Raw genomic sequence first — 17,068 nt, 5'->3', positions numbered from 1 at the left:
ACTGCTGAAAAACTCTACATCCTGAAACATATTTGACCTCAGGAATTTTATCTTCAAGGATCTCCCTTGGTGTACATAATCTAGATCAATCCACACCTCTGTCTAGTTCCTATCAACAATGCCTCACCACATTTAAATCCCCATCAAATCATACCTTGTTTTATTTCCTATAAGACCTCTTTCCCCCTAAGTCTACAACTTTGCGAAACTGGCTAAATTAACCCCTGTTCAAAAAGTTTACTGGTCATTACTCATTGTCAACTCTCTTCTAAAAAGTGTGGAATTTGAGAGTGGATTTACAGGGGGGAAAACTGTCTTAAACTAAATGAGTGGAGAGGCTTACAGGGAAGTGTTTTAAGTTAGAGAGACATGAACATGCCATTAGCCAGTAGAAATTATTTTGAAGGAAATATAGCTTCAAGGTATACCGAAATTTAAACTCCTTGCTTTTGTTCATACTTGTGGCTGATTCTGATGCTTGCTCTAGTGACATAGGACCCACAATACTTTACATGATACTATTCCTAATTAAATTTCCTTGTAAGTTTCATCCACATTTCCTATTTGTATTTCTTGCCTGCTTTAATTCCTGATACTTTCCTGTATGGGTGAACTTTTCGCAACTTAAAACACTTAGACTCTTCATTATACCTATCACTGACCTCTTGATGTTGACCACTGCTTTTAGTTTTTATACTGTGTACCCTCCCCCAAACTGTGACTGCCATGTGCCAGCCCTCAGGCTCTCGTCCTACCAATAGCTAGCAATTTTCCATTTCCACCCACTTCCATTAGTGACAGCTGATTCCTAATTTAGAGAACTAAGAACTCTGTAATCAGAGCAAGCTTTATACTTTCACCTTAGAAGAAAGGGGAAACGCACTAGCAAATCACTCTAATAACATGCATATCCCAGCACAGTTTTGCACTTTGCTTCTTTTCTCCCTTGAAAACTTCTCATTGTATAAATAATTTATCACAGAACCTTTGGACATCAATTACTGAGACTCAGCATTTTCCAATAGATTACAATATGCAGTATAGGTGTACAAGTTTGACTTTGGTTATTAACACAAAGTTATGTCCTTAAATAATTAAAACTGAATCTAAAATTTCATCCTACTCCCTCCCATTTCATAGAGTAGAGTTAAGGATATAAGGAAACAGACTGTGTGACCTCCAACCTCTGTCACCTCCGAGCTGATTGATCTTGAGTTCCTCAGCAGCACTTAGCTTCAACTTTCTCAATGGTTAACCAAGTGCAAGGGCTCACACAGGCCCCGGCACAAGGGTAAGGGCTCAGCAAAAATGAAACGAGGAATGAAATAAGTATTGGTTGTTTTCAATTTCTAACCCAGTCACATTAAATTGTAGAATTACAAGAAAATACATTTTCAGTTGCATTAAGAATCGTTGATGTGAACATTAGCAAGGTAGTTCATACACATGATTCTGTGACCCAGCAAATTGGAGCCAAGAGCTTCCTTGTAAAAAGATTCTGTGTGCAGTTCTTATGAGGTTCTACATGCCAACAAGGACATGTCTCTGATATGACATAAGGTGCACTGCAGGGTGAAAGTGAAGCAGTTGAATATATGCTAACCTAACAGTTCCTTCCTTGCTTGGTCTTCTCTAAGTTTTCATACTGAATGTGGCTTTAGTACAAATAACATGAATAATTTGCTATAGTTCCCTGTTATAACTAATAATCACTGTTTCTTCACAGTTCATTTTATTTTTTCATGCCATTTAAAATATTCATGCAAGGGTTCTGATGTACAGGACTCTGCAATGGAAATAGAAAATCAGTTCCTAACTCTATAGAATTTATTAGACAGACAAGAACCCCAAACAGTTAACTATCATTTAAAATGGATAGTGGCGGTAAAGTGTTAATAAGGAGGTAAAGCAGAAATACCCACTACTTCTAGAGGTGCAATGGAGCGAATAATGAATGCATTACTAAGAAAGTTGTAAATGTGGAAACTGCCTCTCAGGCTAAGGCAGAGCCAATCCTTAGTGGCTGATTTATGTTTCCAATGGAAGTGGTTAAGCAGCTGGAAAGAGCTGGAAATGGGAGAGTAATAAAAATATTAATTATCCTCTGGATGCCAGACCAACAAATAAGCAGGTTTTTCTCTTCCTGTAACATGCTGTGCTCTCATTAGTGACTGTGACCATTAATAAATTAAATGATACTCAAGTCTCAGGAGGTAATTGTCTGTATCACAAGTTCTAGCAATGGACAGGTATTCTCATTTTTATTTCTCAGGATTAAAATAGTAAGAATGATTTAGTTGGACAATTTGGACATACAATTTAACCATATAAAGATAAATTCTAAATTTGTTAATTGTCTTCTCTGCTGTCAGTATCAAAAGAAAAACAAAACAGATGTACTGCCGGTGGAGAATGCTAATGTTAATTTGTGGTGTTAATGTGAAAAGGAACTCAAAATAGATTTATTATAGTAATGCCTTGAGATAAGCTTTTCTAATAGTATAAAATTATTATAACTGTATAAAGTTAATAAACCATGGACCTCCAAGGACTCTTTTGGCTCTATATTTTTTCTCTTTATAAACTTAGGTAGTTTGTATTTATGGCTTTATCTCCTAGGTCAAATAAATACTAATTATTAAACACCAAGGTATACGGTGCTTATATTAAAATAAGCAATTATCTTAATATGGTTCCTGGTGCAACACACTTGAAATACTCCTTTTCTATGTTTTAATGTATTAGCAATATATTAATGTCCCAAAAATGCATGCGTAAGTAAAACAAAAATGACCATAAATTTTGGTTCACATGTGAATGTTTTACCTTTGCCACTAGGTGGCGTCTGAACGCTCGTAGTTGTAGCACAAACATTCTGCAGAAGGCAAAACAAAGTGTACAGAAAGGAAAGATAGTTTTATTATCTTTGCTTTGTATTTAAATGTTTGTGTTAGTATTTATCTATCTTGAGGGTATGGGTTTATTACATAAAATGTTGTGGAATTCACAAAAAAATTAAGGAAAGGGAAAACATTAATATTTCTTTTTTAAAGAAAAAAAAGATAAACATTGACAGAAATGTATTCTGGGAATATTATGTAGAGTTACCTCATATTGAATTCAGTTTTCCATTTTATAAAATAATCACTCAGTTCAAGGGAATTCTACAATCAATAGAGAATTGACAATAATTACAATACATAGCAGCATTAAAATTTTGCTTTTGGTGGAATTATTTAATGGCAAATGGCATATGAAATGTTTAATCTAATAATGACTTTGGTAAAATCCACTGTAAATTAACACCAGTTAAAAGTCTTAAATTACTAGAACTAAAAGTGACATGTTAAAAGTTAAAGTTACTCATAGGAAAGAATATTCAAATATTTTAATATAGAAATATCAATTATTATAAAAAGTTCAAGTGCCAATGAAAATATTTCTAAGTAGTATCATCAGTTTTAGTTAAAAGTTGCCTGAGGAATGAGTTAGTTATTCAAGTTTTTCCCTCACAATTTTCCTCCAGATTTGTGAACGTTAATATCCAAATTTACAGGACTGTTCTGAAATGGAGTAATGCATATGTCTGTACTGAAACACAAAGTGTTGTAAATAGTTAGGTGGTGTTATTTCTTAATCATTGTGTGTACATTACAAGCAAGTGCAAAATTCAAGTATTGCAGACAATCCCTAGCCAATGTGTAAAGTCATTCTAAATGTTGTATACAAACTATTAAGGCCTCCAAATATAATACCCCATCCTTGAGATACAGATCAATGGAAACAAACCAGTGACTAGTTAATGCCACAGCAAGGAAGACAATGAGATAATCTGTCTCCTGTGCATCTTTTTACCATTCTGATCTCAAAACTAATAGAAAAAGCCTCAAGTACATTATTCTAGGTACTCACACACTGCATTTAACATTATAAATCTGACCCAATATATATGTTTAAGCATTAAAAACAAAACATTCAAATGTGATATGAAAACATTAGAAGATGCCAATATTAATAGCTTGTCTTTGAATATTGTGAGACAAAACCTTCAATAATGTGGGAGTATTATAAATGATATCCTGTTATCTTACGCACCTTTAAAATTATCCATAAATATTGTATTTTCCAAAGTCAAGTTTTGATTTTAATTACAAATTAAAAGCAACACATTATCTTACCTTTATTTATTCCACTTATTTTTCCACTATACATGTATATATATTTCCACAAATACATAAACATATTGACCAACCTTTTGTTTAGATTGCCATCCTTTGACCGGTATAAACTATTACGTGTTGCGTCGAGCAACACCACAGTGATAAAGACATGGGAGTGGCGGAGCAGGCTGCACAAGGCAGGATGCTGCTGAGAGCAAGATCCTGGCCGTTTTTATTGATATAATAATCATAGAGAATCAGCTACGTGCATTAGGACAAGGAGAAAAGCATGGGTGAAACTCAGGAATGTCATCTAGCTCTTGGGGGACATGAGTCTGCTGAACATGTTATCAGCTTGATGATCAAGTGTCGTAATCAAAACTAGACCCCAGACCCCAGGCCACGGTCCTAATTTTATCAACAAGGCATTCCACTGATCAGCTTCTGGGGCCCCTTGTCATACATCGGTCCTTGGCCTCCCCAGGCGTTTCCAGTCATACCTCATGATGTATGAGTTGGAAGTAAGTTTATGCATCCGTCCTCAGTCTCCCGGGCATTCCCGGTCATACCTCTTGATGCATACCCTTCCCAGAGTGGTCAAGTTTTCTTCTCTTGATTGTATGAAAGGCACTTTGTAAGGTTTGGCTCATATGACTGTGACTGGACAGTTCTGACCTTTGTATAGGAATGCAGGACTGCAGGTAACCATAATGGTGGCTGAATAGGCCACTTAAGTCTAGCAGCCACTTAAGTCTAACAGACCCACAATTAAGCTTTCAGTAAGGATTACAATCGAGACTGGGAAAAAAGAATCTCTTCCTCAGGTGCCACGTTATCAACAACATATAAAGGAAATTCCTTGGAACTCAGGCCAAACTTACTGAAGGAAATCGGGTTCCCAGAGAGATTATTCTAAATAAGACAATGGGGAGATAACACAGTGGATAAACAATTTTGAACTCAAAGTTGTTTTCTAGGGTCTTGTAACAATTTACTTATTAGAATTTCAGGTTATTTTTTTGTAAAAGGAAAATAAAGCATTAGTTTATGGGATGTTATATGTTTATATAACACGTGATGCTGTGTTAAGAATTTTCTGTACCCTCACATTTTTTGAAAGCTTAGTTCTCTGTTCTGAGTTATGTGTATACATACCTGGCTTATTTCAGCTATATAATATTTATAGGAACTTTTACAATCTCTAGGTATAGCATAAGGCAGAACCTTCTTCTGTAAGAATTATGATGCATACATTTTGATTTTGAAAATACACAGTCTAATATCCAGTGCTTGGATAAGAAAGACTGATCCTGACTTGAGTGGGGACTTCCAGCACTAGCCATAAGGCTATTAGTGTCGACCATAAGAAAGGAAACATGGACTGGGTAGATGGGGAAGAGCAGGAAGAGAAAGTGTATTCTGGCAATGAATCAGCTCTAGAAATTTGGTTTCTTCACAGTGTCTATACAGTGTGTGGCTCAAAGCAGTGTATCTGGTAAGACTTGTTCAAGAGCAATCTCACTGTGTTAATGAATCCTTCTGCTAATCATCTTGTGAGATTTTACATGAATAGCTGCTCTAATCACTAACAAGTGACTTTAGGTCAAGGGTCTCTTCTGTGCATTATTAAGTAATAATTATAATTACTAAGTATTGAATATCACTATTCTGAATGTTTGATCAGTATTGGTACATTGTCTTCATAAACTTATTTAATGCCATGAGGTCTGGTCTGCAGAAGAGGAAAATGAGAAACCAAAATATCAGTAACATGCCTCAGGCCACACCATTAGAAATTAATAGAAGTTTTGATTCCATAAACCATAATCTTCATCACTAAATTCCCATGAGTACTCTGCAGTAGGTCTAATCCCTACAGCACAGAGCTTCTAAATCTTTACTGGGTCTGTAGCTTACTCAGATGTATTGCGCCAAAGTAGATTCTAACTCAGTGGGTCCGGGTGGAGCCTGGGCTTTGGCATTTCTAAGAAGCACTCAGGTGGTGCCAATCCCTGGCATGTGAACCCCACTTTCAACATCAAGGCACTAGATCAACAGATTTGCACCATTTTTACTATTTTTTCCCCAGAAGCCAAAATTAAATTTCAAGACAAGTGAGTTTCTGTGGTTACAACTGCAGTATCGCAGTACAGCAGTATTTCCCTAGTTCTATGCATGCCTCTAATCTCACGTTCAGAAATTGAGATGATTTAAACTCTAACATGCAGTTCAGGATATAGTGATATACAGTAGACAGAGTGATTCTTCTTAAGTATAGGGTTATTTGAACTTCACAATAGGCCTGAGTGGTGGTGGAGCCTGATAAGAAAACAAGTGGCTTCCACTGTAGGTCCTAAGCAGAGACAAGACACAGATGCCCACATTTTTCTCCACCAGCTGACTCTGAGGTCAGGCATGTCTCATCAACTGGCTAAAGGTAAATAGGTGGAGAAAAGCCAAAATTAAAAAAAAAATGTTTTTCTTTTTCACTTCCTCCCCCCAAGACCACCTGCAGGGTGAAATTGTATCATTTTCTTCCCAGGGTCTGGAGATTAGGTGTTGCTGGGAAGAGGGTGGTCATTCTTGTATTTATTTTAATGGGACTAGTATGTTGGAATTAGTGTCTTCTTTCTATGTAGATGTTATAGAATTTTTTGAAAACATACTCAGAATTCAGAGTTGATCCTCTAAATGTATTTCATCCTTAAAGGGCTTATATTTTCATAGACCAAAAAAAATCCCTTTATGTTACTATGAAAACAAAGTAATGACAATAAACCAAGAAATGATGTCAGTCACTGGGAAAGGAAAATCCCAGAATCTCTGCATGTTAAAACATCTGAGAATAGACAGCGAATGTGCTTATCAAGCATAGGCTTTCTACATATATTTATAATTTACACTGCTATTTTTCTGACAGTTCTCAAAGGAGGGTCATTCTAGAATTGGCTGTGGTGCTTCATGTCACTGTGTTCAGTCATCAGATTTGACATGTCTTGAAGAAGAATAATGAATGAATTTCAGAAAGTTGTGTGTTGTTGTCAAGTGTACACTTACCTTTAAAACCAAAGACTGGGTTTATTCTGAGCCATGTTGGTACTGGTGCTATTGTGTCATGGAGTTGTGCTGAACAAGTTGTAGAGCTGTCTCCATGGGAACGGAGGACCTCGGAGCTCTGGGCACGCTGGGCAGCAGTGCCAAGAACCACTCCATGACATGTGGTGGGTGGGAAGGTCTCTGGAAAAGTGAAAAGGGTATACTGGGGTGTCCAGCCCACCCACCCATCACTGACAGGATTTAATAAATTTTAGCCTTCGGGATTAGTAAAGGGACTATCACAAAAGCTGGTTTATAAAATAAATGAGGTTGGGTGGAAAATTGGTGATTAATTTCTTCATTTATTTTTGCTGGTGCCTGCTTTAGAAGGTAGGGGTTGTTTAGAAGTGAGCAGATGTGGGCCTTCCTGATGGTGCAAGGGGTTAAGTCTCAGCACTATGAAGCTATGTGCAGCCACCGCAGCATGAGTTGATCCCCAGCCAGGGAGCTACTCACATGGCGCAGCAGACCTCTCCTAACTCGCTCGCTACCCCCCTCAGCAGTGTATTTCAGTCAGTCTGCCTGTTCTGCTCCCCACTCTCTCTGGTAAATCCTCTCATTCCCCCCACCCCACACCTATGGCCTACACCCCTGCTCTTATATGCATATATAAATAAAATAAATCTTTAAAAAACAAAAGTGAGCAGATAACATGGTTGCTGCCAACCTCTCTCATTTCTGATTGGTTGCTCCTTCAGGACACTCTGGTCCTTTTGTCTTCAGTTCTTCAAAGATGCCAAGCTCCTCCCAGCTCTCAGCATTCAGTGTCACAGCTCTGTCTACCCACAGGAAACATCCCCTGCTTCACCGTGGAGTGCTCTTATGTTACACATTTTCATAGTGGTGCATTTCCTTTAGAATATTTGATGTCACTAACTTCTCTAACTCTTCTTTGACTGTCTTTACTATTATACTCAAAAGCAACATGAGAGAAGGGATTTTGCTTATTCGCTAAGGATCCTTAGTTTCCTAAACAGTTGACTCCTAGTAGTTTAGTAAAAAAATGTTGCATAATGGTTCATGAATTAAACTCCTGAGGTATTACTCGTGTTTACAGCCCTTAAATGACTAATGGTTAAAGCTTTATGCATGTGGGGGCAATTAATGTGCTGAGTTATTTTTATGTAAAAGTAGAATCTTCTGCAAGATTATGGAGAAATTCAATCCTCAATGAAAGGATTTTTCAAATGAGAACATACTTGAGATTTAGTGATGAAGTGTCTTTAGATAAAGGACATAAGGGTTATGATTTTCAAGGATTTACTGACTCATCTTATGGGGAGCCAATTTTAAAGAATTTTTACAGGTCACTTGAAACTGCATCTTGTAGAAAATAATTTCTTAGACTATAATTAAATGTTTGACATTCACTGCTGGAGTTTGGAGTGGTGTGTCATTTTAAAATTCCTGTGATGTTTGCATTTTCTTTTTCTTCTATTCATTCTTTTGGTCACTGAAATATTTAAATTTTATAAATATCTAAATTTATTTCTGATATTTAGATAAGAAAGGAGAAAGAGTGCTTTCATTTAACACTTTTAATTTTAATTTAATAGCTCAAGTTTATTGCTGTGATTAAGTTTCAAGGCAAGGAATATAGGAGTAAAATCAACATCCAGCTTAGGTATCACCAGATAGTCTTCAACAAGGAAATAGTAAATTGTGCTTCAAACTATACTTAGAAGTACAGCTTGTCAAAGGTGTAATTTTGTGAAGCCAGGTTCAAATTCTTCATCTGGGGATATTCTGGGAAAGTGCCATAAATGCTATAAACCTTCTAAGTTATGAGAATTGGGTGCCCAAGAAGAAATGTATTACTACATATTAGAATGATGTATTCTTCACATGCAATTGTTTATTGTTTAGACATTAGAAAGTAGCTTACCCAAGCTTGCACTTACACATCTTTCTTTACTGTCCTTTCTTTACAAGGAAGACAAACTGGGAAAGAAAATATCCCACCCCCAAAAGGCCAATAATCTTTTTGAAAAAAAAAATCTAACCTGCAAAAAGTATTTGTATGATTCCTGTGACTTTATGACAAGGAATATATTTAGGAACAAGGCTTAAAAATCTAAGCTATGTTCCACTGTTTGCAGTTACCTTGGATTTTAACTAGCTGTGCAAGTTGACTTCTGCCCATGGGGAATCCTCTCCATGCATGGATTTATGGATTGTTGAGCCATGGCAGAGAACCAGTTCCACAGAAGCAACTTCATGTTCTGAGGAAGATCCATAGTGCTGTGGAACAAGGAATATAAATGAGAGATGCCACAAGAGACCGCAAGTGGGGTTACCAAATACAACTCTCAAAAATGAATTCTGAAGGTGGAAAATCTACAAGGAAAAAAAGATTGTTTAAAAAAGGCATTTAAGGGGGGCCTCCCTGGTGGTGCAAGGGATTAAGCCACAACCTATGAAGCTGTCTGCAGTTCAATCCCTGGACAGGGAGCTACCCACATGGCGCAGCAGACCTCTCCTGCCTCGCTCGCTGCTCCCCTCAGCAGTGTATTTCAGTAGATCTGCCTGTTCTGCTATCTACTCTGTCTCTTGTGAATCCTCTGACACCCCCCACACACCTCTGACCTACACCCCAGTTCTTGTATGCATAAATAAATCTTTTTTTTTTTTTAAAGGCATTTAGGGCCTCCTTGGTGGCACAGGTGTTAAAAACACAGCACTATCAAGGGAACCCCCGCCCCTGCAGCATGAGTTCCATCCCTGGCCAGACCGCTCCTGTCTCACCGTCTGCTCCCCTCAGCAGTGTATTTCAGTAGATTTGCCTGTTCTGTTCTCCACTCTGTCTCTGGTGACTCCTCACCCCTCAGCACCTCTAGCCTACACTCCAGTTCTTGACTGAATAAATAAATCTTTTAAAAATATAAAAACAAAATAAAAAGAGGCATTTAAAAACTGGTCTGTCAGGTAAAGCGCCCTGGCGCACAATCCATAGCCATGACAAACGCTCAAGCGTGGAACAGTCAAAACACGTGGATGTCAAAAATACTAATTGTTTACATTTTGTATAAAAAATATTTTCAGCATTGCCAAAAGCAAAAAAGAAAAAAATCCCCAGTGTCTAGAGGAGAAAACACCAAATGAATATATTCAAAGTGTAGTCACAAAATATTTGGTATTTAATCGTTTCCACGTATACTGGAATCGGAAAGCTTCCTCTCCCCCACCCCCAGTCATACACAAACACAACGATTTTCAAACATTTTATAATGGCCGAAGAAGGGCTGCAGAGGTAGCTTTATTACTGGAACTCACTTTTTAACAAGCTGATAATCTACTTTTGCCTCAAGTCAGTTCCATCCCATTCCTCAGTCCCTTTCCTGAGGTCTAACAGTTCATGTCCTGTGCCGTGAGGAGACCTTCCTGCGGCCCTTTGGGGAGCATCCGTTCCGGGCTTAAATAAGCGCAGGTTAGAAAGTTCTCTCTCTCTTCTTCAGCCCCAATGAGGAAGGACAAAGGCATTTCCAGAGGTAAATGATTTTCTTCCTCTCTCGGCTCTCCCTCCTCCAGGCCCTGGTCTAACTCCTCCTCATCACCCTCGCCTTCCTGCCCCTCCTGCACATAGTCAGCCTCTTCCACGTCCACTTGGTCAGCCTCTGCTCCTTCCCCGCCATATTCCTCCTCCTCAGACTCCTCCTCAGACTCTTCCTCAGGCTCCTCCTCAGACTCCTCCTCAGGCTCCTCCTCAGACACCTCCTCAGGCTCCTCCTCAGACACTGCCTCACACTCCACCTCACACCCCTCCTCACACCCCTCATTTTTCTCCTCTTCCTCCGCCAGCTGTGGGATGGGAGACGAGTTTTCCTCGTCGGGGTCAGGGCTGAAGACCAGCGAGGGATTCTCCACGAAGCTGTACAACGTTTCGGGCAGGTCCGCCTCTTCCTCGCCGCCGCTGGGGGACTCGTTTCCGGGAAAGGCGCCCGTCGGGGAGCCGCCATCTCCCTGGGCCTGCTGCTCGCGCAGCGCCCCCTGCTGGCGCTCCAGCTCCTCCTGCTGCCGCATGTCCTCGTAGATCTGGTTCATGATGAACTGGGTGGTGTTGCGCGGCGCCCGCATGCCCGGCGCCCGCCACCCGTACAGGTTGACGGGCCGCAGCAGCGTGCTCAGATCCACGGGCGGGCTCCTGGGGCAGGAGCGGCGAGGATGGCGGCGCAGCCCGCGGCCCCTGCGCCCCCAGCGCTTCTTCCATCCGGGGGGCCGCGCCCAGCCGGGGATCCAGGGCCCGCGCAAGCAGGAGCAGCAGCACAGGCAGAAGGGGTGCAGGCCATACACCCGGATCAGCTGCACCGGACGGGGGGGCTTCCGGAACCCCAACGGAGGTGGGCGCCAGGGCCCTCCCCAGGGCCTCCAGTTGGAGTACACGTCCCAAGAGGGCCGTCGGGGTGGTTGGAACCAAGGGCCAGGGCCGTGCTGTTGTCTTGGCTGCTTCCTCGGGGGCTCATAGTCGGCCTTGGGGCCATAGCGGTACCGCCGCTTGTAAATCGGGGCGCCTCTGTGCCTTCGGTGGCAGGAAGACCAGGTGCCCAAGTGGGCCGAGGATGCCCAGCCGCCGCCCAGGTTGAGGGGGTCCTCCCTGGTGTCCAGGGTCTCGGTCATGGTTCAGCGAGCCCCGGTGTTCTGGAAGCTGGCCTCGACTTTGGTCAGATGCGACGGCCTGGAGAGCTTGGGCACCCCGACTGTCTGCACGCAGCGCCACGTGTCCGCCGCTGGGGTGGCGCGCCCGCCTCTCCAGGAGGCCCCCTTTTCTTCCCTCCCTTGCTTGCGCACTCGCTCTTCCGTCGGAATCTCTGTCCTTCGCACCAGGGTTGTCTCGCCCAGGTGGGCTGGGTGGAACTGGGGCTGGGTAAGGATGGTGCGGGAGGAAGGTGTTGGTGGGCGACGCGCAGTGGGACCCGCTCCCAGGTGCCACGCACACACACCCGCCTCGGCGGAGGCACGGGCTGCGGCGGGGCAGCAGGGGTCGCGCGTACCTGGCTGCTCCCTTTCACAACCTAGGTGCTTCCCCGTCGCCGTCCTGGCCCGACTGAGGTGGTGCGGGCAGCGGCGGCCTTTAAATACCGGCCGGAGCCCCCTCGTGCCCACCGCGTCCTGGGTTGCCCTGGGCAACAGCCAATTAGGATGGAGATCGTTCTCTCTCTGCGTGGGGGCCAGGTTCTGGCCAGAACCAGGTACCCAGTGAACATTCGCCTGGGGCTTGTGACGCAGTTTTTGAGAGAGGCCAAGCCAGGGGGGACTAGGGGTTATGCTGCCCAATGCAAGCAACGTCTGTAACAGTTTATCTGAACCCTCTGTGCTAGTCTAACATGCGAGAATGTAGGAGATGGACATTCGGCCTAACCCCACTGAAAGGGGCAGGTGGGAGAACCCCAGAACAGCTTGTGAGAGTGGGTGGATAGGAGAGTGGGTAGAGAGTAGGTAGACTGGAAAACAGCACATAGCCTACATCTTTGGGGAGATGGAGGGGGTTATGAGGAAGCTGCTAGGGTCAGAGAAGTGGGCGCCCGCCTTGGCTTATGTCCAGTGCGCCCTGGAACTGCCGGGAAAGTTATCAAGGACGCGAAGGCTTACTGCGTTGGCCCAGGGAGGTGGGCTCGTGACACCTGATGCTCTCCCCTACCCCAAGAGGTAGGGATCATTTCTGCCTCCCAGAGTAGGATGTTGAGTGGGTAAATTGCCTAAATCATGGGACTGATGAACTTCAGGGTTAATATTTAAAGTTAGGCATGTTTGACTCCAGAGCCGAAATTCTTGATAGCGTTGCTACACTCTACTGACCACTCTCTCTAAATCGCACTCTAAAATGAATAAATGAAATCTGTGTGAAAAAGCAGTTTTCTAATTAAAATGCCATGCAAATGTCCATTCGCTACGCAAATGTCCATTCACTGCATTCATTACCAGAATGTAGCATTACCATAGGTTCTTTTTTTTTTTTTAAGATTTATTTATTTTATACAAGCACTGGGTACAGTCAGAAGTGCAGGAGGGTGAGAGAATTCACCAGAGCCAGAGCGGGGAACAGAACAGACAAAACGACAAAATGCACTGCTGAGGGGAGCAGCGGACGGCAGGAGGGGTCTGCGCGCCATGTGGGACCCTCCTCCCGTGGCCGGGGAGCAGCCGGGGATGGAACTGGCGCTACAGAGGCTGCGGGCAGCTTCACAGCCCAGCGCTCAACTGCTGCGCCACCAGGGGAGGCCCTACTATAGGCTCTTAAGAATGAAACTATGCTGTAGTGAAATTTGCCTGTTTCTTCTTTTTTTTAAAAAAGATGAACTCGCGGGTAATTAGGATATCATTTTTTGATCTGTTGATGTGAGCTTTACACAAATAATTTTGGCTGCATATGCTTTCTCTGGGGTGAGAGACATATCTTTCACATTCATCCTTCCTTTTAAATTCATTGACACTATATCGTCTTGCTCTACCCTTCCTCTTCTCAAGCAGCAAAGAGTAATTTATGATTTTTAGTTTTATCAATGAATTGGCAAATTGTTCACCTATAGTAAATCACCCCCCAAAATTGCTACCATATTTTGTTAAACACAGCCATCAGAAATGCAATGAAAGGTTTTTAAAGAATTTTTAATTGGCCTGTAGTTTTTAAAAACTGCAGAATAAAAATGCTCTTATTCAATGCTAAAATACAACATACTTATCACCTTTTAATAAATTGTATTTGTTTTCTATTTTTGCACAACAAATTCCCACTAACTTAGTTACTTAAAAGAACAACCATTTGTTAGTCCAGAGCTTCCTGGTGTCATGGGTCCAGGAACAGCTTAGTTGGGTCCTTTGGGTCCTTAGCCTCTCTTGAGGCTGTGATCAAGGCATCTGGCTGGTTTGGGTTCTCATCCAAGGACTTAATTCAAGAAGCTCTGTTCCCAAGACTTTCATGTTTTTGGCAGAATTCATTTCCTTGTGCCTGTATGACTAAGGGATCTGCCTATTGCCTGGAGAATATCTTCAGTGTTTAGAGGTCACCCACAGGTTCTAGGTTTCAAGAGCAATTTTTTTAGAAGATTTATTTATTTATGCATACAAGAGCTGGGGTACAGGTCAGAGATGTGGGGGTGAGGGTGAGGGAGCGGTGAGAGGATTCACCAGAGACAGAGTGGGGAACAGAACAGGCAGATTGAATGAAATACACTGCTGAGTGGAGCAGTGGGCGAGACCGGAGAGGTCGGCTGTGCCATGTAGGTTGCTCCCTGGCTGGCTGGGGGTCGACCTCGTGATGCAGAGGCTGCGGATAGCATCACAGTGTTGTGCTTAACCCCTTGTGCCACCAGAAAGGCCCAGCCAAGAGCAATTCTTAGAGACTGACCTCACTTCCCTGCCATGGGCTGCTTCATCATGACTGCTCAGATCAGCCAAGAGGGCCTCTGTAGTGCTTTCTAGCACAATGAACACACACACACACACACCTGTATTATAGTTATAAACTTGACAGTGGGAATTTGCAACATCCATCACCTTAGGCCCAGGTCCTAAAATTTTTCAAGAGAAGAGCATTATGCAAAAGCATGAATACTATGAGATGGAAAATCACAGAGGCATGACCTGAGAGTCTGTGTGCCACATATTTCATGTAAATTTAGTATAATATGCCTTATTAACTAGTCATAATTTTGGCTGATTTTAATGACATTGTTGCATTTTGAAATTCTGATAAGTGCCATGTATGATGACATTGGTTATACCTTGCTTTATGTTATGCAGAACCTTATGTTGAGAACACACTGCAAACTTAATGGTTTATTTTGTGCATTTGTGTGACTTGAAAAGAATGAATTCTAACACTTGATGGCAGTAGTAACTCATTCAAGATTAGTCTGCAGGAATCCCTACACAAAACAAACTATGGCACTTAGCTTTTATATTTTATCATGAATACCACATGTAAACTATCTAGAATTGTCAGTATTAATTATTCTTTGTTCTGGTGCAGTGCATTTACATATATTCATTATTTTTTAGCACTTTTTCAATTAGCTTTTAGAAGCCAAACCTCAGGTAATTAAAATTATAAATAAGGTTTTTTTTAAAAATTGGAAATACTTGATACATTTGATCAGAGAAATAAAATTTAACAATTATCTTAAGTGTATATTTGTAATCAATAAATTGCTGTGGAAAATAATATTAATAAATCATATTTTATGCTCTCTCAAAGACGTGACTTTTTCCATCCTGCAGATCAGTACCCATATTTTGTAATGTAAAATCAAAAGTAGTCACCATCTAATGGTCACCCAAGCTACATACCAAGTATTTTTTCCATTTTTTCAAAGGTGAATTAAAGGGATTTTAAATTATTCATTGTTTTCTCTTGATGATTTGGGAAGGTGTTTGGTTTGTAAATTGAGGGGTTCTGTGCATCAGAGTACCATAGTGCTACATTTCTGCTTATGAATCCTTGTGTCATTTAAGCAAACTATGAAAAGAAAGTTAATGTTGTAACAAGGTAACTACACATAAATGTTTCTACACATTTTAAAGAGGATTAAGGATGAGGATTTTACATTCTTAATAGTACTAAGTTTAGATATTAACTACCACCTTTTGAAAAGATTATTAATGCCATCACAATTTAGGATTATTAGAGAATTAGCACATCGTATTGTAGTCACATCTGAAAAACTTGTGTAATTGGTACTGATTAGATAAGAATTATTAGCATGGAAAGGTTTGTTATCAATAGTTTAAAGTCCAATCACTATGGGGAAAGAGAATGCAATGTCCCCCATTTTCTTGGTGAAAATGTAAGTGGGTATAAATCTTTGAGAGTAATTTAATAACATGCATTAAAATACTATTCTTTGACTCAGAATTTCACTTCTATGAATTTATCCATCTACAAAAATCATATATTTATGTTCATGCAAAGGCATTCTTTGCAATGTTATTGTAACTAACTACTAAAAAGTTAAATGTACATCTATGTAATAATCAGGTATGTATTTTTCAGAAACAGTAGAGTTGTCTGTGCTGATATGGAAAAAATCATCAAGAAATGTTTTGAGGGCCTCCCCAGTGGTGCAGCGGTTGAGCGCTGGGTTGCGAAGCTGCCTGCAGCCTCTGCAGCACCAGTTCGATCCCCAGTCACCGGGCGAGGGTCCCACATGGCGCTCAGACCGCTCCTGCCGCTCGCTGCTCCCCTTAGCAGTGTACTTCGTCAATCTGCCTGTTCTGTTCCCCGCTCTGGCTCTGGTGAATTTTCTCACCCTCCTACGCTTCTGACTGTACCCAGTGCTTGTATAAATAAATAAAATAAATCTTTAAAAAAAAAGACAATTAAAAAAAAAAGAAATGTTTTGAAACAAACCAGGTTCAGAATAGTAATATTTTGTATTTTATAATCTATGTTCACACTCACACACACACACACACACAGTGGTGACATTTATATTCGTGTAGAACATACACATATCAATATATATTTATGTAAAAATGGGAAATTATTTCTGAGTAGTTTTTGTTTCTCATGGAAAACTTCATAAAGCTATGCAAGAAGCCATTGTCTAGTTATTTCTAAAAGTGCAGTTTGTGGATTGCAATTGGATGAAACTTAATTTTTATTTTTTTAATTTAATTTTATTTTTTTACAAATTTATTCATTCATACAAGCACTGGGTACAGTCAGAAGTGAGGGTGGGTGAGAGAATTCACCAGAGCCAGAGCGGGGAACAGAACAGGCAGACTGATGAAGTACACTGCTAAGGGGAGCAGCGATCGGCAGGAGAGGTCTGAGCGCCATGGCAGATAGAGAGGTCATCCTCGCCTGGCAGCCGGGG

The 17,068-nt window shown here is 41.2% G+C and overlaps 1 protein-coding gene across 1 annotated transcript; it reads right to left on the bottom strand.

Moving 5' to 3' along the window:
• Positions 1-10,384: 10,384 nt before the first annotated feature.
• On the bottom strand, positions 10,385-12,250 carry CCER1 (coiled-coil glutamate rich protein 1). Its single transcript, XM_037515236.2, has one exon. It carries the CDS (start codon positions 11,868-11,870, stop codon positions 10,602-10,604), a length of 1,269 nt encoding a protein of 422 aa, XP_037371133.1. The 5' UTR covers positions 11,871-12,250; the 3' UTR covers positions 10,385-10,601.
• Positions 12,251-17,068: the final 4,818 nt, after the last annotated feature.

This window comes from Talpa occidentalis, unplaced genomic scaffold (genome assembly GCF_014898055.3).
Source record: "Talpa occidentalis isolate TD23 unplaced genomic scaffold, MPIMG_talOcc4v2.1 talOcc4.16, whole genome shotgun sequence".
NCBI lineage: Eukaryota > Metazoa > Chordata > Mammalia > Eulipotyphla > Talpidae > Talpa > Talpa occidentalis.
Note: the sequence above shows the minus strand (reverse complement) of the source record. Positions and strands in the feature narration are given on the sequence as shown.